General features: G+C 46.1%; 2 protein-coding genes across 2 annotated transcripts; both read right to left on the bottom strand.

Annotated features, from left to right (window-relative positions):
• Window positions 1–29: 29 nt before the first annotated feature.
• On the bottom strand, window positions 30–8059 carry rbb4l (retinoblastoma binding protein 4, like). Its single transcript, XM_031738319.2, has 12 exons — window positions 7901–8059; window positions 5963–6107; window positions 5733–5878; window positions 5285–5461; window positions 5084–5199; window positions 4323–4483; window positions 4114–4240; window positions 3941–4018; window positions 3775–3851; window positions 3612–3669; window positions 3247–3357; window positions 30–625 (listed from the first exon to the last, which is right to left on the bottom strand). The coding sequence occupies exons 1-12, from the start codon at window positions 7914–7916 to the stop codon at window positions 554–556; spliced, it is 1284 nt and encodes a 427-aa protein (XP_031594179.1). The 5' UTR covers window positions 7917–8059; the 3' UTR covers window positions 30–553.
• Window positions 8060–9478: 1419 nt separating this feature from the next.
• hdgfl3 (HDGF like 3) lies at window positions 9479–23252 on the bottom strand. The gene is made up of 6 exons (XM_031738372.2): window positions 22969–23252; window positions 20361–20437; window positions 19023–19161; window positions 18419–18580; window positions 16269–16403; window positions 9479–14785 (listed from the first exon to the last, which is right to left on the bottom strand). Exons 1-6 carry the CDS (start codon window positions 23050–23052, stop codon window positions 14759–14761), a joined length of 624 nt encoding a protein of 207 aa, XP_031594232.1. The 5' UTR covers window positions 23053–23252; the 3' UTR covers window positions 9479–14758.
• Window positions 23253–23527: the final 275 nt, after the last annotated feature.

Raw genomic sequence — 23527 nt, 5'->3', positions numbered from 1 at the left:
GAAGAATCTTAAAGAATTGCTGAGACGCATTTTTGGAAAAGTTACAAAAGCTTTTATTGCGATCAGAGGTGCAGGAACCAAAAACTAAAGTTTCACATCATGTAACAGAACAAACAAACGTCTGTTTCCCTCGGGTGTAGGAATTTAGCCGAATGCAGAGGTGAGGAAGTACCGAAGGAGCGGGAGGCGAACGCAGCGGGAATGTTTGTTTGGAGGACGCGTCGTCAACTCGGGAACATCTAACAGGAGCTGCAGGTGGAGGAACAGAGCGAGCTATGCTGTAACGCCGCGTTTCCTTCCGTCAGCCCTTTTAAAATGAATTCACAGCGACAGCGTGCACAAAGAGCCAATCCATCGGAGCTCCGCCCACCCGAGCGGTACTTCAGTTCTAATCTTTTCCAGGTGCGTCAGTGCTTTTGGGTACCGGGCAGTGGTGAAGCAAAGCAAGACGGCGCCGGAGTGTGAGACACCTCCAACGCTCCGTGCTGTTCGTTTCGCACTGAGATGAATCAGGGTGGGGGTCAGAGGTGGGGGGGGTGGAGCCTGTGCGGGGTTACGATCCCTGAGCCTCCAGCTCTGATGCAGGTGTGTTGTCGGGCTCCTCGTCATTGTAGATATTCTCCGCCTGCAAGAAACACGAAAGAACCATTAGAAGCAGCGGCTGCAGTTCTTACCTCAACACGGGCGGCGTGAGAGATCGGCACGGATCTGATGAACGTCAGACGAAAACGAGAGCAGGTCATCTCCGCCCCCAATGTTAAAAACATCCTACTCTGACATTGTTGAACCACGACTGAAAAACAGTAAAAAAAAAAAACTACTGAAACTGGCCTGGACACAATGATGGACCTCCTCCTACCTTCATAATTCATATTTACATGCATATTAACATTTTGAGGCTCTCGCTGCAATCCAGCGGTTTCTCCAACTGTCCACAGCTGTTCTGTTCCATGTGCAAACTGCCCGAGCGCTCTCGGGTTTGAAGGGTTGTTTCTCCAGGCTGGATGTTTCAGCTGTTTCCACAGGTAAAGGTGGGATTTGTGCTGCTCATGCACCATCCAGAGCATCCTGACGGGTAATATCTGCACCTGGTACGGGAACAGCACCAAGCAGGACAGATGAGCTCGTCAAAGAGTGGTGCGCTCTGCCGAACGCATCATTCGCTCAGAGCTCCCTGACCTGCAGTCTATAGAATTAGCATGTGCTACTTCCGGTGGGGAAACTCCTGTAAGGCGCTTCGTTTCCAGTGTGATATTCGCTCCTTGTTTACGGTCGAGTTTTCCAAAACAAGTCAACCAAATGGATAAATCAAGCGGCGATTTACATTTCTCAAGATGTCTTGGGCATTTACCGAATATATCTGTAGATGATGTTCATCGCCTTGTCGATATTTTTCCCCCCGCGCCTCAAAGCAAAAGAGAGAAAGGATTCAAATTCTATATTTCTCAGTATTTGTATACAGCCGTCCCTCGTTTATCGCAGGGGTTATGTTCTAAAAGTAGCTGGCGATAGGTGAAATCCGTGAAGTAGCCAACTTTATTTTTTACAATGATTATAGATGTTTTAAGGCTGTAAAACTGTGGCTTTTTTTCACGGTTTGTTGACATGCTGTGTAGGTGTGTACTTGACTAGTTGATATCGACATAACGGGGGAAACATGGCTGGCTTTCACTGTTATTCACCTGTAGTTTGAATACTGAACATTTGCCTGTTTAAATCATAAGAACTGTCACTATACAGAGATGTGCTGCTGAATGTGAACGATTTGTCTTCTGATTTTGTAATGCAGTTCTGCTTGTGTTGAATGATGTTAACAACCAATCGATCTACACGCGTCAAACGTCAAACTTGATCATTTGATTTTTTTATGACACAGCAATGGTGAGTGTTCCCACCTTCTGCTCTTTGTAACTTAACGCGATCTTTCCGTTTTCGCGTTTTGGACATGATTTTGGAGTCCATCTTCACAGTAGCGATTGACCGCAAAATAAAGCTACCGGAAATGTAAAACTCTACATCCGGTCTTAAAACAGGAAGTTTGCATTTTCTCATGCACAGGGTCTATTTACACCAAGTGGTGCAGCACCAAAGCCCAGGAAGATGCTGAAAGACCCCTCCCACCCTGATAATGGACTCGTCTCACTGTTGAGGTCAGAGAAGTGCTTCCGCTCCATTAAGGCCAACACAGAAAGAAAGAGGAGGAGCTTCTTCCCCCAGGCTACTCGGGCAATGAACCAGGTGTAGGACTGGACTCTGCATCTCTCATATCACTGTACATGCACTTATTAACAAAATCATGTACCTCAGAAACTGTTTTTGACTGTTCACTGTCAATCAGCTGATTTGCACATTTTTAATTTGGATTTTTAACTTTAATTTTATACTTGATTTGTAATTTTAGTTTTATTCGTGTATCTGATCTGTTGTACTGTGTATGTGACAAATAAAATCTGAATTAGGATCAGGGCTCGTACGGCCACCTCAGAGCGGTCCACTGCTGTGTTGTTAGCCATTCCTGTTGGAGGACCCATGAGCTGCGACTGAGGCAAAGCTTTGTGACGCTGCACAGCTCAGCCCAGAATGCACAGTAGCTACAGCTTTGACCACGGAGCTGATGAGACGTTTGAGGCCTTGAACGCTACAACCAAGACGGCTCCAGTAGGACAACATTCTCAGTGTCTCTGTTAGTGTTCAGCACGGATCCTGCATCACGCTCAGCCTCCCTCCAAAACCTCGGAAACCATCACTGCACCTCGAGTACGTTTAAATAAATAAATCTTTGTTTGGAGGATCAGACGGTCGATGTTCTGATGTTCTTGAAATCAAAACAATTACAACCGTTGGCGTGCTCGTGACACCGTTTCCTGCTTCTGAAACATATCCAAACGAGCTTCCAGATGTTTCGGTCTTTGGCGCGAGTGAAACGATATTCTGTTTTCCTGAAGTCGGCTTTCACAAGTGGAAATGACATTTCCATGACAGAACTCCGAGACATCTGAGTTTCACTTAAAGACTTGATGCTGACATCATCACCTACCAGGAGCTCCGGCGAGCCATCTTCAGTGTCCTCTGCAGACTGTTCCTCCCCAATTTTGCGAAAGAACTCCGAGCTGCTGCTTTCACCGTGTGGCCGACTAAGCAGGAAAAACCTGATGCACCACCCACCACTTCATCTGATCTGTTACTGTCACATACTGTGTGTGTGTGTGTGTGTGTGTGTGTGTGTGTGTGTGTGCGCGCGCTCACCATCTGCCACACTTGCATGATGTTGTCCTCGGACACTGAGCAGATGATCCACGGCTCGTTGGGGTTCCAGGAGAAGTCTGAGATCTTTGCCGTGTGGCCGCCGTGGATGAACTGATGGAGATCAGCAATGACAGGTTAGAGAGGCGGGGCTTTGGTCTGACAGGAAAATGATGCACCTGCTGAGCACACCTGAAACACCCGAACACTCTCTGCTTATGTCACAGTATCTGAGTAAGAGCACTTGTGTCATCGAAAGGTCATAATGAACTAAAACATGCTTGGTTTTTAGGTCAGCCATGATCATGTGATCAGAATAAAGACATTTGAGTGTCACTTAAAGACGTGATGCTGACATCATCACCTACCAGGAGCTCCGGCGGGCCGTCTTCAGCGTCCTCTGCAGACTGTTCCTCCCCAATTTTGCTAAAACAAGACAAGTCGATATCAGTATTTTTAATAAAACTACATTAGTGTCATTGTCTCAAGCCCCGCCCTAATCTGAAGCTCCGCCTGACAGCGAGGCATTACCTGAGATCCCAGACATTGAGACGCCGGTCGGTGCCACTGGACGCCAGGATCGTCTCGTTGTGAGGAGACCATTGTACCTAATAAAAAGGACAGGAAGGCCTTGCCATCATTTTTCCGATCACGTGTGAGTCGCAGACGAAGCCTCACAAACACTTTCAGCTCTTACCTGGAAAATTTCATCTTTGTGTGACTCAAAGGAGTGAAGCTTCAGTTTGAGGTTCCTCAGATCCCATAATGCAACAGTCTGACAGGAAGAAAAGCACACACACCTTAACATATATGAGTAATAGAAAGAACTCTATTCGTACAATGACAGGAGCAGGTGGGTGTGTCCTCTACCTTATCGGCAGAGCCGGTGGCCAGGATGAACTCGCTGTAGGGATTGAAGCTCAGACAGTTGACCTCGGCGGTGTGAGCGTCCACTGAGTGACTCGCTTTGGATGTGTTGTTAGAGCGTGTGTCCCATCTGAGGATGGATGGAGGCGGGTCAGAACCAGCAGGTTTGATCGCACAGTTACAAACAACCACCACCTTCAACGATCACTTACATCATCAGCTTCTGGTCGTCGGCGACGGAGCCGAAAAGTGACTCGTGGAGGAGATGCCAGGAGACGTCCTCCACGACCGCCGTGTGGCCCGTGAAGATGGTCTTTGCGTCCAAGATCTTCCCTTCTTTTGGACCGCCCCCGATGTCCCACAGGCAGATGGTCTGAGAGGAAGAGGAGGGGGGGCGTGGGGAAGTTTTATGAGCAAACAAACATGAAATATTTATTCTGTAACTGCGTTCGTCTCCAGGAGATAAAAGCAAAGACAATCAAGTTCTTATTCCTCTGAATGACTACATGTAGAGTTTAGTGTCAGCTGTGACCATCAGGGGAAAAATCCACTCGTTAACGGGACTGAGCAGCAATAACGAAACGACTTCTGTACGTCACCGTGTGACCGGGACGAAATGTTTGGATCACTGGAAGAAGCACCTGCTACTTTTGCTCTGGAACTTTTTTCCTTGGAAAATTGATAAAAAACAGAAATATTTTTGATCATCTTATCAACTTTTTAACATTAAAAGGGCCTTTATTCTGAAAGTTCCACAAGTCTTGACAGCATCCAATAAGAAACTGGAAGCTGTTATTTTGAAAAGCTGGACTTTTAAAAAACATTTTTAAAGGCATTTTAGTTTGAAATCTGACATTGAGCATCCTGGTAATGTCCTGCCGCCGGCCTGTGTGACCTCCAAACCCTTAAACTTGACTCTCACAGGGACCCTTCTTCAGTTCGTGTACTGAAGCTAAATGATGATGTCACGTACGTGGTCGTCGGAGGCGCTGAGCAGGTTGCCGCTTAGGTTTGGATTCCAGGAAAGGCCATATCCTTCTTTCTGGTGACCTTTCAGTCTTAGGTCGGGATTACACTCCCCGCTGGGATCTGAAACGCACACATACATGCCTCGTCATGGTGCATGAGGGCGTTTGATTTTAGCATGTAGCAAGCAGCCGGGTGGCGACCTCACCTGGCTTAGACGGGTGTTTAGTGTAGTCGAAGACCAGCACGTCGGAGGTGGGAGTCTTGGTGGCAATGATGCAGGGGTTCTGGGGCATGTAGCGCGCTCGGTTCACTTCGCCTTCGTGGTTGATCTTTATCTCGATCTCGATCTTCCCGCTAACGGAACCGAAGCCGCCGAACTCTGAAAGATCAACAACGCTCAGATGGAGAGGAACAGGCGACGGTGGCCAGCCGCCATGTCCTGACTTACTGTACCTGAAAGCTGCTCAGGGGCACACTAACACACTAATGCTACCTGTGGGAGTGGCGCGCCTTCAGCACACCTGAACACAGCATCAACGTACCTGCTGGGGGACACAACAACACAGTCTGAGCGCACAGATCAGCTAAAACCCTCCCCCTCCCTTTCAAACAGGAAGTAACTGTAACCAGCACATAAACACGCCCTCGCTTACCTCCTTTCTCACTGTCGTAGTGCGACGCGTCAAACTGGGCATCGTCGTTTGGAACCTGGACACTCGCGATAACGAGGTGGTTCTGCTCGTCTGATGTGTGCGTCCCTAAAACCAGCCTGTGGACGGCGTAGTCCTTCCCCTCCGGCCTGTGGAGAGCGCAGAGTTGAACCATCACCATAACCAGCCAATAAAGCAGCAGCTTCGCACACACCTGAGCAGCCTTCTTTTACCTGCTGACATCTGGGAGCCACTGCACTGTCAGGCTGGGCCACTCCAGCGCGTGCGTCATCACCAGGTCGTACAGGAAGGGCGTGTTCTTCTTCCAGATCTTGTACTCCTCGTTGATGACCCGCTCCTCCACCGCATCGTCGTACACTTCAGAGAGACCAAAAGGTGAGACACAGGTACACACGTCTCATCCTGACTGTACGTGAGATGCAGACATCTGCTCCTGTACTGCAAATCTTTGACCATATTTTTACAACTGCTTTAAAAAGACATTAATAAGAGAAACTCTTTAAAAAGAAATAACTGTATGTATAGAAAAGATGAGAATGTTTTGGTCCAATCAGATTGTCCGACACATCAAACACCGTATGTTTACACAAATCAGCTGTTCAGAATTTCTGTTAAATCTCACATTAGTATTATCATCACTCCCACTGTGCTTTATGTACAGCAAGATTTTTCTTATATGTATTTTACTGTATGCAATAACCATCTGTACATTGTGTAGTATTGGTCTTATTTATTTTTCTAACACTTCTTTAATTCACCTTTTCTTCGTGTCCCTTTTGCTGATGTGAAAAGTGAATTTCCCCAGTGTGGGATGAAATAAAGTCTGTGTCTATGTCATGATGCCATGCTGCTGATGTTATGGAGTTTTCCCCCTTTTCTGCGGGAAAATGCTGCATCGCTCCCGAGTGTTACTGCCCAGTGATGGATCAGCCTGCTGTGAGGAGGAGAGACCTGCAAAGGTTTCTACCGTCACCTGTGACCACGAGCTGCAGGCAGCGACTGAAACAACACCAACGAGGATGCAAACAACAGAAATGAGCTTCCTCTGAACGGCGTCCCAGCTTTAGAGATGTGGTGAGGAGTTTCGTGTTCTGGGAGAAGAGCCGGCAGGATCGGGACACACTCTGAGGAACTGATGCTTTCAGTGACCGCTGTCGGCTCAAAGTAATGAGGCTTTACACCAGCTGACCGAAACTCTGCTGCCCGACTCGTCATTGGGACCAGGAGGAGAGGTATGAAGCTCCGACCTGCATGTCTAACACCTTTGGAGGCTTTGATACGTGAAATCTTTGAGCTTGAACATCTTTGGGCTTCAGTCAGCCTGTGTTACTGTTTACTTTTACTGTATTTTAAATTTTGATTTATTAAGCAGTTTTCATTTTTTACCTCAGTTATTTTATTATTATTTACTCATTACAGTAGTCAAATTACTGTATATTTTACTCTTATTTTTATACTATATTACTAGATTTTTATTATGCATCTGCCTCGTTTATTAACACATTAGTTTTTAGTGAATTAGTTTCTAAATGTAGTCTTAATCTGCTCAGACTATTTAAATCTTGAAAGTGTTGCTTTTATGTTCTTTACAAGTTATTATAAATCGCTTATTCCTGCATAATTACTTTACTCTGATTTATTGTCGGCTCTGACCGGAGTGAAAGGTGCTGACAATAAAATCTGATTGATTGATGATCTGATTAATAATCACGTGATGCAGCCTTCACAGCACTTTCATGTATGAAACGTTACCAGGGAACCAGAGTGGACCTGGACTGGAGCAGTTTGGGGTTCAGCCAAAGTGCCTTGCTCAAGGAGTCCTGACCAGCCTCACGTGCAGCAAACAGACTCCAGTTGTGTGCGGGCTGACTAACAGAAGAGCTGCTGTTCGTGGTGAGGCAACAGCTCATTAACGTCAAACCGGGTCAGTTTGGAGCTCTGACGTCATACCGAACTCGAAGATTGGGCGTTCAAACGCGCTTGTGTTTAAAAACGGAGGTTTTAAACCCGGGAAAGCTCGCGCTGACAGCTCTGATATTAGCATGTGATGCTAACATGAGACCCTGACAGAGTCTGCGCGCACAAAGCGGCGCGCTCGGAAAACAGGCCAAAGCAGTTTTTCGGCGCCGAGCAGCGGCCGTTAAACGTACCCTCTTTATCGGCCATGGTCCAAACTCTGCCCGCGACTCGCAGCCGGACGGCAGAGGATCCAGGAAGGCGGGAGTTCTGCTAAAACTGCTGCTCGGGGGAGCCGCTGCTAAACCCAGGGTCCTTCCCTCTCAGCGCCGGATTACGGAGGAGCGCTGCGCATGCGTGAGCGCGCGCATAGTACAGGGGATCAGCGCTGCGCACAGACTGCGCAGACAGGGCATGCGCATCGAAAACAAAGAAAACACAGAACCAGCGGAGTACCAGGACCACGGTGATGGGCACAGGACCAAAGGGAACAGCACAGTGGGCGGGGTCACGAGGGGGCGGGGTCGAATATAAAATTTACATGGTATAAATGAAAACTTACAAGAAACTGTGTGGCAAATTCATTAGGAAAAAAAACAGTATTTTTTAAGAGGAAGGAATAGAAAATGTACAAGGAAAAATGTACTTTTTTATTTTCTTAATGTGGCCCCAATTCTCTGCCCTACAAAATGGTAAATGGCCTGTATTTATATAGCGCTTTACTAGTCCCTAAGGACCCCAGAGCGCTTTACACATCCAGTCATCCACCCATTCACGCACTGGTGATGGCAAGCTACGTTGTAGCCACAGCCACCCTGGGGCGCACTGACAGAGGCGAGGCTGCCGGACACTGGCGCCACCGGGCCCTCTGACCACCACCAGTAGGCAACGGGTGAAGTGTCTTGCCCAAGGACACAACGACCGAGACTGTCCAAGCCGGGGCTCGAACCGGCAATCTTCCGATTACAAGGCGAGCTCCCAACTCTTGAGCCACGATCGCCGTACAAAACAGACACAGTGAGCAGTTTGCCTTTGACTGGGGGTGTGAGACAGTTTAAGTACTCAGCATCTCGCCTGAAATCAACCAAATTTTGCTCCAAATGGTGAACCGTTATTAGATATTCTGATAATACAGGTGTCGTTTAAGTAAACCTGAATACAGGGAGTAATGAAACAGGCTGAGATCAAACCTGTGGCTGCTGTTCATGTTCTTTAATCCAACAGATGAAGGACGAAAAAGCAGCAGCAAGACACTGTGATGTTCATCGGGAAAAGGTTTTATGATCCAGAGGAAGAAGCAGCTGAGCTCCCTGCAGCTCAGATGAATGTGACAATTGAATTTGAACCTTGCAGCCGAGTTAAACGTCACAGAGAAGCAGCTCTGAGGTGTGACTGTTGAAAAACAAGAACATCTGCACATTTAACACACCTGTGAACAAACTACAGCAGACTTACAGATCCTGCTATTAAAAGATCATTCCATACACACAAAAATGAATAAAAATAGACAGTTTAAACAGAGGTTAAATATTTTTATTTTCTTTGAATTTGTGTAATTTTTGGGTTTCTTTTAATTATGATTGGATGTCTCTCATACAGATTGGCTGAAACCAAAAAGCTAAATTGAAGCAAGTAAACGTACACTGGAACCAAACTAAAGAGAAAAAACTGAAATCAAAGGCAGAACTGTGAGACCTCAGTAACACGGACAGCCAAGGAGGTCAGAAAGGTGCTTTTATTTTGGTGAGTGTGAACAGGAAACAGTCGCGCTCTGCATTCCAATGAGTTTATTTTGTAAAAGTTTTTTCCATAAACAGCAAAAACAGTTTACAGTAAATTACAAACCTTTAAAATGCAAAACATGTTCCAAATACGAGCATTAACAAAGATCGGAAAGAAACACCGACAGAGGAAGAGACGAGTTCACGCAGAGAGGATGTCTCGACCCGCCGTGGGAAAATAAACAGTCTGTATCTGATGACAACAGGAGTGGGAGCAAAGCAAAGGCAACGGGAGTTAAAAGACCGAGCGGTCAGGCGTCGTCTTTGATTCGGTCGAAGGAGGATTTGGGAACTTCAAAATAAAAGATGACACCGCCCGTCTCCTCTGAGGGTGGACGCGGTCAAGATTACCTTCGGGATTACAGACAAGCCAACAGAAACAGCGGCGTCCGTTTCCTTCAGGTTCACTCGCTAACAGCAACATGACGCTGACCTCTGAGCATCCACCAGGTCATCTGCAGAGTTACCTCAGTCTCTGCAAGTTAACCCGTGAGGTCATCATCATCATCATCTAATGTGTTTTGGAAAAAAGCGAAAACAAGAAAAAGTTTTTGATGTCAGAATGATTCATTTTAGTCTCCTGATGGGCGGAGACGAAAAACACTCCCATATTTTTCACAGCAGGGTCAAAGTCCTGACGCCAACCGGCGCCGCGTGGCCTCAAACTCACAGCGGGGAGGGTGGCGGTAAACCCACAGGTCAAAAACTGAGTTGCTAGGAGTAACCACGGGCTTAACTTAATGAGTTTGTCAGCCTGATCCTCCTCCACCTTCTCTTTTTTTTAAACAGAAAGTAGTCTGGAGAGGTGGAAGTCCTAAATCAGAAATGAGTCCATCAGAGGGACAGCTCAGAGTCAGAGAGGCTGAGATGGTCTGAGCGTGTGCAGAGGAGGGAGGGTAGAGGATGAAGTTGGAGCTGCCAGGCAGGAGAAGAGGAAGACCTCAGAGAAGATTCATGGATGTAGTGAAGGTGGACATGCAGAGGAGGATGCTGGGACAGGAGGAGGTGGAGAGGACTGGAAGAAGAACAAAGTCTACTGGTGTGGCGAGGATAATCCCAGTTACTTTCTTCGTGTGGTAGTTTTTAGAGGCGGGTTTGCAGGGAGGGAGTTTTTAAAGAATCTTCACCTATTCAGAGCACACATTTCACAGCTTGTGAAGAAACAAAATAATCTGAAAGGGAAAACATTCGAACGGCTCGTCAGAATGAAGACGAAACCGGATCAGGTCTCCCAGACGTCGTCTGTTGTCAGGTTTCCCAGTTTCCACACCGTGTTAGGGTGGATGTGACGCGAGGGTCACAGCTGCCGATCTGATGGATGCTCAGAGGTTAAACAGAAGAACCAGCAGACACTTGGATGGATGGCGAGTACAACAGCAGAGCATGCCACTATAAAAAGCTTTGAATTATACAGTGATCTATTTCACAGGTACACAGAGGAACGGATGTGTCACTTCTCCATAAAAAGATGAGCTGTTTTCTAGAGCGGTCCGAATAGAATAGCGCTCCTACACTCTACAACCAAAGTCAAATATACAGATAAGAGTTAATACGGAGTTACAATGTGTAACCCGGTTGTGCACAACACTCCATACATTTATCTATGCATTTCCATTCATCTTTTTCTGGTTACATAAAAGAGTAACATATAGTGTGGATGGATAATGTTTGACACTGAATATTCCATAAACCACTCCCATAATTATCCAGGTAAAAAAACAGAAACCTATTTCAAGCTATAACTAGAGTGATCAGTACACCGCAAAACCCGACATACATCATAGACGCTAGGAGAGTATATATATATATATATATATATATGTGTATTTATATATATATATATATATATGTATGTATATATATATATATATATGGGTCTTATCAAATGCATTTGTACACAGTGACAGGTGATCATGAGTGATGCGTACAGGTAGGTCTGTGCAGTCAGTACAAATACTGTCTGATGGTTATCTACACTGTGTGAGTATGACGTACAACTGGAGGAACACACCTGACCTCTCGCACAAGGTGTGACTCAAAGGTTCTGAGAGCGGGCCCACCTGTCTGCTTAGACTGACGTCATCACCGTTTCCAGGTCCAAACTCTGAGGAAGACATTGAAGAAAGTCCAACTCAGTCGAGGGATCAGCGTGGCTGTTCTCGCAGACACACCGCGGTGTCCAGGCTGGGGTGTCGGCGAGGAGAGGGGTTTTATAGGAGATGCAGAACTGACTATGAGCCAGCGGAGGCTCATAAGGGTGGGGCTGAGAAGTTTTGAACGTACTGCAGACCTCATCTAGGGCTGTGATTGGCCGACCGAACAGGGCATTGTTACAGTAGTCCAGGTGGGAGGCGATGAAAGGCATGAATAGAGGTTTCAGCTGCAGAGTTAAAAGTCTGAGAGATGTTCTTTAAGTGGCAGGATGCAGTTTTAGAGATGGAGGTAAGATTGGTTGGATACCTCATGAGCTAGAATGTCCAGGTTTCTGTAAAAGGTCATGTCCCTGCTGGGCGGAAGCAAACGGCATCACGTGGCTGGAAGAAGATGCTGACAATGGACCAAATGCCCACTGCACGAGGCCAGTCGTTAATCTGCTCCTCTGCGGTTTGGACTACTCGCTGTGAACAAGTGCCGAGCGTTCAGGTATTTGGTGTCCGGGACAGCGTGACAGAGGTCAAAGGTCTGCAGCACGTTAAACAGAGTCTCGTGCAACGCAGGAGACACGTGGACCAGAAACAGGCCGATACGACAAAAAAGTTCACCTGAGCAGGTATGCTGGATATCACCGGGCCGAATTTATATCAGGTGATGTTTCTGGACGAGTTCTCAGAACCTTGTGATCACATCCAAGTTGCAGAGCAAGCACAGATGCACTAATACTGTATTTCTACTGTGTTTCTACTGTGTGTGACAAACTACAGTAAGTAGTACATGTAAAAAGTCATTTTTCAGCAGTTAGTGAGGAGGCAGGTTACAGTCAGGACCATAAGTTTGTGGACACAAGCTCTGCAGTTTCACACACACCACACTGGACGCCAGCTTTAACTCAAGGGTGAATTAAACTTGCATTCTCTCCGCCGATCACCAGGGGGCGACATCTCTGCAATCTGATAGACGCCTATGAGAAAATGGGAGGTCAGTAACACTTATGGTGCCAGTCGGCGTCTCGGGTCTTATCGTTTAATTTGGAGATTGTGGTCTCATGAGTCCCTCACTCACATAGTCTGCAGCCAATCAGACAAAAGCTGTTGTTAAAAAGGGAGGAGCTGATTTCAGACTACTTGAGTCTGTGATGTGCAGAGGCAAAATAATCCAATAATTTACAGACCTGAGCATCCAAACATAAAACATGAGCACTGCGTCAGATAAATCTGGGCGTTTCACATCATGTTTGTTCACTCTGGAGCCTGAATTACACCCACAGAAACACACAGACGGGTCATGTTGTTGTGTTACCTCTGAGCTCTCACTGATTTTAGTCACAGATGTTTAAGTAAAGCCTACAGCTTTTTGTTGATATATAAAAAACATGAACTAACGCTGAATGTGCCGAAACATTTACCGTTACCGGCACAGCGTGACAGAAACGCTTATACTGGGTTTGCTTTAGTCAGCCTAGCTTTCATTAACCATTGTTTACATTCATCCTCTAAAATGGATTAAACTCCATAAAAAATACGCTGCGGTTACAGAGCGCAGCTGGTTAGCTACAGCAGAGCTATAAATAGCCTCAAATCCAGATGGCTTCAGCTCTGTCGTCAGACTGCACCGGGGTTCCCTTTTGAATAAAGCAAGCTCGGACGGTCGGGTCAGCACGAACAGCTGACTCTGTTTGCTGATTGTTTGGAAGGTGCGGTCAGATCGAAGCGAGTTAGGCGAAATTTTTGAGTTTTTCTGTGCTTTGTGAATTTTCAGCAGGTTCATTCTGCTGGGCTGTTAGCTACCTCCACAATAACACCTAAACAGAACATTTTAACTGTGGTTTTTATCTTGGAATCAACATCTGGATCACACCTCTGGAACAACATGTGCTTCAGCCAATCAGCATTTAGGATTTAGAGAGCCCTGCTGCTGATGTCATCAAAACGAGGGGGGAAAAAAGACGTGCAAATTTGATCAGAGATCAACGTGAGCAGTTAACGCTAACGCAACCAATAAGCATTCACAGCACCTGGCCAGCTCACCTGAGCAAATACAGGTACCTTACTGTGCACACGGTCACTGCCTGATCTGTACCGGAGACCCGATTTATTCCACACGTGCACAAACACGCTCACACTTCCTGTCACAGTTTAAAAGTAATATTTACCTGATACCTACGTCTTCTGTTGTGAAGAAATTAATATGGCATATCTATTCTTGTTTGTCCAAAGCAGCCTTCTTTTATCTGCCAGTTTTCCCCTCAAACAGATACATTTATAGAGGAAATCTTTAGCTTTATAGGTTTAATTGATAAATATCTTTAAACATGCTGAAAAAAATGTGCTTTGTTTGACTTTTTAATTTTTGCACAATCGAAAGAATAATTTGTTCATATTTTACAGTTACTTTGTAACTAATTCAAGTTTTTATTATTAACACGCTGAATCACAAAAAAATATTTATTTATATTCAGTGTGATCAGTCAGCGACGTGGTTTTTAAATGTTGTCGATGTGGGCAGGAGAGCGCTCTGTGATGACATCGTAAACACCGACTGGCTAACGCAGCTGTTGCTCAGATCTGTGTGTCCGTCTGTGACGAGGTTTCCAAGATTCCCGGTCCGGACTAAAGCGGATCTTTCAGACTAAAGCTAAAACTTTACGCTCCTGACGCTACTTTATGAGACGTGAAGCTTAAACACAGTAAATTAAAACACATCGCTGTCGCCTCAGGCCGAGTAGAAACAAATCAAATCAAAAATAAAGCTCCATTAAAAACACACATTATGGTATCAAAGCTCCTAAAGGTTTACATGTACTTAATGCCCCTTAAAATATCCTTCAAATCGTCACATGAAACTAATTACAACCTTCAGCTGTTGATTTTCGAGGCTTCTCCTGGGATTAAGTGAGAGTGCTGAGAAATAACCTGTGTGACGTAATGCCCAGTCTCACGCCTGGCACCAACATGGAGGCTGATACCAGCATCAGTAAGGGTGCATCTTTCATACAAACACACACTGAAGAACAGGAAGTGGAGGTGTCGATGGCAGCCAGCAGGTGGTGCTGATGAGAAATCATGTTGTGGGGTCACCGTCCCAACGTCGCAGCTACACACAATGATTTCCCCTCTAGTGTTCCTCTAAGAGCAGCTGGTTCTGAGGAAGGAAAAGACAGCGTGTTCAGAAAAGCTAAAGCAGACTAGTCTCAGGCACTTTCCCTTCACATTCAGCACATTTAATGTGTAATCCAAAGGGTTTTTTGACCATTGTTGCAGGAGCACATTTGTGAGGTCAGGACTCTGGGAGGTCAGGACTCTGTGCAGGCCAGTCAACCACACCAGGCTGGCTCATCCAAGTCTTTATGGACCTGCTTTGTGCACTGGTGCGCAGCCATGTTGGAACAGGAAGTGGGCGTCCCCAAACTGTCCACACAGAGCATGAAATTGTCCAAAGTGTCTCAGAATGCTAAAGCATGAAGACTTCCTTTCATTAGAAGTAAAGGGCCGAGACCAGCTCCTGAACTCCAACCCTACACCAAACTTTACACTTGGCACAGTGCAGTCAGACAAATACCCAGCTACACATGGAGCGTACAAAGAAAGCTGAACAGCTATGTTGGCTACCACATTGGATTGTTGGTTGCAAAACACAACACAGTCATAAATGTCTCATAAAAGCATTTAAGCCTTGGTCTAATTAAAAGCTTTAGCTGCTTCTTAAAAGTCTCCACAGAGTCCAAACTCCACAGTGCATTCCACAGTCCGGGTGCAACAGCTTGGAAGGATCAGTCTCCTCGGGTTCTCAAACAAGTGTGAGAAACCACTGAAAGGTTTTGATTCGATGACCTCAGGCTAAAAGGTCATTAAGGGAGAGCTTTATTGGCAAAGGAGCGAATGTTTAGAAGGGCAATCCAACAAAAACATGGCAGCGCGAGCTGGTCGCAGTGAGACTCACAGCAAACACTTTTTCTGGTCTCCAGCCACACCGTGGGATCAGCCACTGGTTTGGCGATGCAAGCGGCGAGGGCACAGCGGTAAGGCCACAATCGACAGAATCCAGAGCATCCAGCGAGAAAAACTGACACTGCAGTGGCTGCGAGGGCGCACTTCCAACCACAACCTGAAGAGTAACTGGCAACAAAAACCGGGGATGCCTCCAGTCCAATTGGTGGATCTCCGACCTGGAGGCTCGTCCAATCTGCTCCTGAATGAGAGCCCAAGAGCCTTTTTCCTCAATTTCTTCTTAGGATTCCCTGAGGTACGGTCCACGAGTAGTAACAAATATTCATGTGTCACAAACGGTGGCAAAGAAGTTCTCTTATAACTGTCCCAGTCATCAAAAAGCTGTTCTCTTTGATATGGAGCAGGGAGGAACGGTCATTAAACACAGCAGCAGAGGTAAATGCATCGTCTCCATTTATATTTGAAGGTTTCTTGAATTTGTACCAATGATATATATAACAAATCTTTTTTGTTCTTTTCTATTCGTGTATATTGTTTCCCAGTAATTCAAAACAGGGGTTAAAACCAACTTGGTTTGGGTTGAAACGCACACTTCCAACTGAAACCCTGTTTATCAGTTTGGATGCATAACTCGAAGCCCTTTCCTGCCTCTGACTGCTAACATCTTTTATTCCCACCTTACTGTCGGTGGTGTTCTGCATGATGTCGTTGTCAGGGTCCCCTCCCTCCGAGCCGCTCTTCTGGTCATCATCCTTCCCGTCTTTCCCCAGGTCATCCTCTCCAGACGAGATCCTCGACAGCTTTGAGGATTTCTGAGGCAGGGAAACGAGCATCAGCAGACAAACTACACACAGTCGCAGACATTTAGCTCATAAAGCAGTTCAACCGGACAACCAAACATCAGTGCAAATATCTTTAAAAGCCTCGGATCAGGAAGGTTAAAAACCCCCCAACTCACTGCAAACCCCTTTGAAACCCTACGCCGGAAACTGACATGCAATATATAAAGACAAATTCCACAAAGGCCAATTCCTGGAGGAAGACTGCCGAATGAATGAATGTGAGGAAATGCTCCAAGAAGTGGAAAAACTTGAGGGACATCTTTGTTGGTTGTGTTGTGAAGCATACAACATAAACACTTAGGCTGTATGCTCCACAAAGACTTACTGCAGCCTGCAGCAGCGGGTCTGCTCAAATAACTAATTTTAACAGGAGAAGTGATGAATCAGGTTATGAAGAGAAATGAATGAAATTCTTATGTGTGACATAACAGATCCAACAGGAAACAAAGCAAAAACAAAACTCAAAGAAAAATGACAGTGACAGCCCCTCCCTGAGCCTGGTTCTGATAGAGGTCACTTCCTGTTCGTCTTCTTTCCCACTGTCACCAAGTGCTGCTCACAGGGAATCATCTCTAATTCTGCAACTATGTAACTTTGTTATATAAAATATATAAAGTTACATATGAGCTGAGTCAAAGTCCAGACCTGAAAATATGATTTCAGCTTTAATATGAACTCATTTCTGTTTCTTTGTCCCCATCTGATTAACACACACACACACACACACACACTCGTTTTCATATCTTAATGAGGACATCTCATTGACATAATGCTTTCTCGAGCTCCTTACCCTAACCATCAAAAATGAATGCCTAATCCTAACCTTTACCCTAAACCTAACTGTAACCCTGACACTAAAAACACATTTTGAGTCTCAAACTTGTGGGGACCTGGATTTCGTCCTCATAAAATAGCTCCAATGTGTTGTCCTCACAAAGATGTCTAAACATGTACACCACACACACGCATATGCTGCTCCCGGGAGCGCGGCACATTCCTTCGGATGCACCACATGTGCCGTGTGTAATGGAGACCAGTTGCTAGGCAACTGTGGTTGCTAAGTGAAGAGCAGGATGCGAGTGACTTTTTCAACCTGCCTCCATTTACAGCAGCTTAAACATGAATACAGTAACACACAGAGAGAGGGAGGGAGAGCTTTCCTCCAGAATAAAGGTCAAACAAAAGACGGAGGACGTGACAAACACGGGGAAGGTCGTCGGGAGGAGACGCTGCTGCCAGGGCGGCAAACATCTGGGTGAATGAAGGGCGACAGATGAAGGTTTAGACTCATGTTCAGCGATTTAAAAAAAATGTTTCGCCGTGAGATTCAAACGATGTCTGCGACACAGCTTTCACGTGATCCTCTGGAACATCCATCACATATCAGCTGATTTTATTTGTTAGTTGTTTGTTACCGTCAACAAATCAAACATTCACATCGCCCTGCTTCATGAAACGTTCCTCAAACAGCACAAAACCGATCATCAAGTCCCGAGTGAGTAATGTGAGTCAACACACACAGAAACACGCACTCACCACATCACCACGTGTGTGTGTTCACGGCGATGAAGGGAGACCGAGTCACCGAGCTCCCTGATGTTCTTTTAAAATCCATTTAAATATCTGACCAAAGCTTTATTGTTGGGTTTGTGGAGAGCAGGAGAACGCGAGAATAATGCCTCAGACTTTTTAGCTGAAACCTGGAGGTAGCGCCGAAACCTGCAGTTCCACTAATGTCCAGCAGAGGCTCCACAGTGAGTCACTGCCATTTAAAAATGTGTTTCCAGCCTGCTGTCGGAGGCTGTGGGAACATTTTGATTCAAGCTTTTTATACTAACAGACTATGTTTCTATAGCACATATTTGACCCCAGCAGGTCAGATTACTGCGGCAGAGATGATGACCTCTCCTGCTCAAACCCAACCTGAAATAAGCAGCACAACGAGCACAGACTCAGTGTTTCAGACTCTGTCTGCAGGACGCTACCTTGGAGCTGGCCGTCTTTTTCCGTTTGGACCCGGTCTTGTCTCCTTTCAGTTTCTCCTTGTCGTCTTCCTCCTCAACGGAGTCGCCCTCTTCGCCCTCGCTGCTGCCATCGGCGGCGTTCCCGCCCTCCTCCATCTCCGACGAGCTCTGCTGCTGGATGGCCTGCGAGCAAACAACACCGCGTTTGATTAGAAAAGCTGAAAGGAAGATGTTTATCGTGAAAGGCTTTTCTTTGAAGCTTCAGGGTGTCTTTGCCGATCAGCGCCCTTCTCTCTGGGGGCGATCGTGGCTCAAGAGTGGGGCATTCGCCTTATAATCGGAAGGTTGCCTGTTCGAGCCCCGCCTTGGACAGTCTCGGTCGTTGTGTCCTTGGGTTGTCCTTGGGCAAGACACTTCACCCGTTGCCTACTGGTGGTGGTCAGAGGGCCCGGTGGCGCCAGTGTCCGGCAGCCTCGCCTCTGTCAGTGCGCCCCAGGGTGGCTGTGGCTACAACGTAGCTTGCCATCACCAGTGTGTGAATGGGTGGATGACTGGTTGTGTAAAGCGCTATACAAATACAGGCCATTTACCATTTTTCTTTTGATGTGACGAAGCGCCCACTGACCTGATAGCCGGTGAACTTCACTCCGGGGTTGTTCTCAATCTCCCACAGGCCCTCGTTGAATCCTTTCCTCTTGTTGGATTTGCCAAATTTGTCTTTGTACTCCTTGTAGGGAAGAAGATCCTTTGGACCCAAGAATGCACTGAAAAAGACGCAGAAGAAGAAGCAGACACGTTTACTTCTGTTATCATAATTAAAACACCCAGAGTGGCTTCACTGAATGATCTGAGGTTCATTGATGAACATGCGGCGTTTTCATGAGGCTCCGAGGAGACAATCTGGATGGCTCCATCGCCGGTTGGTGATATTTGTGATAATTTAGTGAAACGAAGCTCCATAAATATTTGACTTGTAAAGTGTGACGGCTGAGTATGACCACACAGCAGCGCCTGCTCCCTTTTTTGATCCTCGTCTCCTTCCCCACTCCAACCGGACCGTTATTTACAAAACAAACGTCAAGATTCATTCAGTATTTCACCCGATGGATGAGAGCATGGATAGCACCAGACTGAAAGTAACTGAGTACATATACTTGAGTACTTTTCATTTCTGTTTTTAAATGTTGATCTTTTAACTCTGAACATTTGAAAGTTTCAGTTCCTTCCTACTGTGTGGCTGTTAAGCATAAATCTCCTGATACACAAAGATGATTCATCAGGGATGGAACGGCTCTTCCAGAGACTCGAAATCCCAGGAATCTGATCTGAAACCAGGGATCTTTCAGGTGTTGAGCAACACAACGGATCCACAAATCTTAATCAGAATATTTTTATTGTCCTTGTAACAAGTACAACAAAATATTGAAAATAAACAAAAACATCTGTATATGATGTGTTTACAGATGAAGTTACGCAGCAGTATAAAACCAGTCTGTGTTACCTGTAACGTTTGTGCATCATGTTGATATGCTTTCATGCTCTATATAATTACATTATTTTTATTTTATGCTGCAGTAAATAAACCCAGACTTTAAAAACCTTCTCAGCTGGAGAGTTTTATTAAAGTTCTGGTGGTTTTGTTTTGAGGAAAGGCCAAAATTCCTGTATGCAGAAAACCCCCAGCATGTAAATAACTCAAATCATCTACAACTGCGACGTTAAAGCGAGACAAACGCCAATGAATCGATAAATCTGCTAATATCGTGGATATGAGTGTATACACATTTTAACTCCTATGCAGCCGATTTTCACGAACCACCCTCTGTAGGAGGCCAAACGCGAGTTTGAGTTTATACTTGGGATTTATTTCGGATCAAATATCGTGATTCCCGGCCCGTGGACCTGAGCGCTGCAGCTGCTGCTTGCCTCGTAAACACAAGTTGAAAAATTAAAAGGTGCGTACGTTTCATGGGTCCCGAAGAAGAAGATGGGGTATTTGTTGGCAGGTGGCTTGACAGCTCCCTCAGGAAGCTCATCAATCTGAAGCAGAGAGAGAAAGTGAATATTTATCAGAGCGATAACCAACCGAGGTCACAGAAACCTGTTCAGCATGTTGGAGGAGGTAGGATGAAAAAAACCAACAAACTTTATTTATAAAGCAGAGTAACAGTTACAGAAGCATCGTTTCTATCTTTGAGGATTTTTAACACATTCATGAGTTTCAATGAAGAAATTTCTCTTACAGGAAACACAACAGACACAAAATGCAGAAATAAAAACAAAACAAACATTTGATTATAAAACAGTGTGCTGGACTTACGAATGAAGCAAGGTGCTGAAACTACTTAGGTTTCATAAGAGAGGAGTTTTACACTACTTTAAATGATAGTTTTAAACAATTTTCAGCAGCTAAAATTAAATACATGTAGATCCAACCCCCGGTCCCCACAGCGCCTCCTGTGGGCGGTGATGATGCTTCTTTGCTGATGATGCTTCTTTGCATGTCGGGGGGTGAGACTCTGGGGCAGACCCAGGCCACGCTGGAGAGATTATATCTTCTTCACTCACTATGTGTTAATAGACCTCTCTGCATTGAATCGTACTTGTTATTAATCTCTGTCTCTCTTCCACAGCATGTCTTTATCCTGTCTTCCTTCTCTCACCCCAACCAGTCGCAGCAGATGGCCCCGCCCCTCCCTGAGCCTGGTTCTGTTAAAAGGGAGTTTTTCCTTCCCACTGTCGCCAATGTGCTTGCTCATAGGGGGTCATATGATTGTTGTTTTATCTGTATGTATTATTGTAGGGTCTACCTTACAATATAAAGCGCCTTGAGGCGACTGTTGTTGTGATTTGGCGCTGTATCAATAAAATCTGCCAGGCAGGGAATGCCTCGGTGAGGTGGAGGAGGTGGGCAGGGAGCTTGAAGCGCTGCTGCTTAGACTGCAATGACTTGGACAAACAGCAGGAGATGGATAAACAGATGAACGGACAACAAATACAAGTAGGGAGGATAAAAAAATACAATAAACTATATGTGAGTGCTGTCAGATTAGAAACAGACGAGCTCCCTGAAAACATGCTGTGAGTAAAGTACCTGCGCTCTGAGGACACTGATGAAGAAGTCCTCCACCCAGGACCAAGAACCGATCTAACTAGAACCATTTAAAGGTATGAGACCGTGCTGTTAAATCACAGAAACTTTCACAGGCCCCCGGGCCGTATGTTTGACACCCCTGCTTTAGAGAAACAGCCCGATAGAAGTTACAGTGAAATGCTTTTCTCTGTGCTATTATCCATCAGCTGATCACTACTCCACCACATCTTACATTTTTAAATGTAGGACACTTGGTCTACCTAACACTACCTGTTATATGTGGTCTGATTCTTGTATAGTGAGTACTTCTGTACTTGGAGCACTCAAAGCACATTGTTCCATGCTCTAACATCCATACTCTGACGGATGCACCAGAGGGAAGCATGTCAACTAGAGCAGGCTAGGATTGAACCAGCAACCTTCTGATTAGTATTGCCCTGCTGTACCACCTGAGCCACAGCCACCCTTCAGCACAGTCAGAGCTTTCCAATGGGTCGGTGTTTCTCTGGCAATCCTAGTCAAACCTCTCTAAGAGTAGATGAATCCATTCACGCTCTCATATATGAATCATTTCTGTGTTTAAACTTTGCTCGTGCATGGAGGAACCTCCTGCCCACTGACACACCGAGTCTGACATGAATCAGAGCTTCTGTTGTGAAATGACAGGAGTTTGGGTGGAGCGTGTCCCGTTTATCCACTTTTACAGTCAAATATTCATAAACTTTAGAGGACATGACAAATATCGCTGTGCTTCGCTGCACCTCCTGCAGGGTAGAAGCTGAAGCACTGTAGGAGCCCATCACGTCGGTAACATCCTGAACCTGCTGTCAGGATTTTATCTCACATTTTATAAAAGAACGCTTTGATAAAACGTCAAACAGCAAAACCATCCTGACAGGGTCCAAACTTTCTCTTAGACTTGGACTTTATCTGAAATGATCAGCATGCTGCACATGGTCCCTCAGCATCACCAGGTGAGCACAGGTGTGCACAGGTGTCCACAGTCACTCCTGACTGCAGGAAAATAAATCTGCATTCATGCATTATGTGAATGCAGTCATGTGAGGACTTGCAGGAGCCGTGGGTCACTCGTGCTGCGTGAGTGGCAGGTATACATACAGGTATACACGAGCCGAGCTGTTTGAAGCACGGGCTCGTTTTCGTGATGTGGGACAGCAGCGAGAAGCCGACAGAAACACGGCGCGTGAGCGGGGTTACCTGAGGTCATGTTTAGGGTTTAACATCACAACCACATTAAAACACGCACGCACGCACGCATGCAAGCTGGGAGCCGCGGAGAGAAGCGCAGTTTTGCAGAAAATGGAGCCCTGCTAAGGGCCCCGAACTCGGTGTAAGATGCCCACACACGGACGTTGCCCGGGGCCGCAAATGCGCAGAGAAATGCGGCTCCGCTCCCGCAGCAGCGGCAGGACCGCGCGCACCGACCCCGCCTCCCGCGCTCCCAGCCCAGACTCACCCTGGCCGGCCAGTGCGGGTATCCCTTCATCTTCGCGAAAACCAAATCTCCTGCCTTGTAGTCCCGCGGCCGAGGGCGAGCCATGTCTGCGGTGGAGCTCCGAGCCTGTGCAGTCCTTCAGTGCCGCGCGGGCTCAACGACCATCGGAGTGTTTACCCGCCGCAGTCACACCGACAGAAATAATTAAAGAAAGGCGGAAAACGGGCCTGACTGACGGCGCTGCCGCTACGCTTGGAGGCGGCCGTAAACGCGGCGGGAATGGCCTACGTAAGAAGCGTAAGAATCGCGGAGACCCACAGCGGGGGAAAGACTCGACTTCCGGCCTTCAGAATAAAAGCGGCACTGCTGCTCGAACGTCCCCAGCAAACACTTCCGGTTAAATAGCCCTCAGCTTACCGGTGGCTGGAAATGTTTTTATTTTTTTTAAATCAACTTTACTTGATAAAGTAACAAAGTGCAAGAGCAGTAGCTACCTCAGTAGCACAAAGATTAAATAAAATATGTACTCATAGTTTTATATGTGAATAATATAATGTTAAATTACTATTAAACAAATGAC

The sequence above is a fragment of the Oreochromis aureus genome, linkage group 1 (genome assembly GCF_013358895.1).
Source record: "Oreochromis aureus strain Israel breed Guangdong linkage group 1, ZZ_aureus, whole genome shotgun sequence".
Taxonomy (NCBI): Eukaryota; Metazoa; Chordata; class Actinopteri; order Cichliformes; family Cichlidae; genus Oreochromis; species Oreochromis aureus.
Note: the sequence above shows the minus strand (reverse complement) of the source record. Positions and strands in the feature narration are given on the sequence as shown.

Excerpts from the sequence above, each read along its gene's own strand:
- rbb4l (XM_031738319.2), bottom strand. Across the intron at positions 4,019-4,113 it reads CCACCGGCTCTGCCGATAAG|ACTGTTGCATTATGGGATCT; the intron begins GTAGAGGACACA and ends TCTTCCTGTCAG. Across the intron at positions 3,852-3,940 it reads ACAAAGATGAAATTTTCCAG|GTACAATGGTCTCCTCACAA; the intron begins GTAAGAGCTGAA and ends CCTTTTTATTAG.
- hdgfl3 (XM_031738372.2), bottom strand. The coding sequence starts at position 23,052 with ATGGCTCGCCCTCGGCCGCGGGACTACAAGGCAGGAGATTTGGTTTTC. Across the intron at positions 20,438-22,968 it reads ACCCGCACTGGCCGGCCAGG|ATTGATGAGCTTCCTGAGGG; the intron begins GTGAGTCTGGGC and ends TCTCTGCTTCAG. Across the intron at positions 18,581-19,022 it reads TGAAGTTCACCGGCTATCAG|GCCATCCAGCAGCAGAGCTC; the intron begins GTCAGTGGGCGC and ends GTTTGCTCGCAG.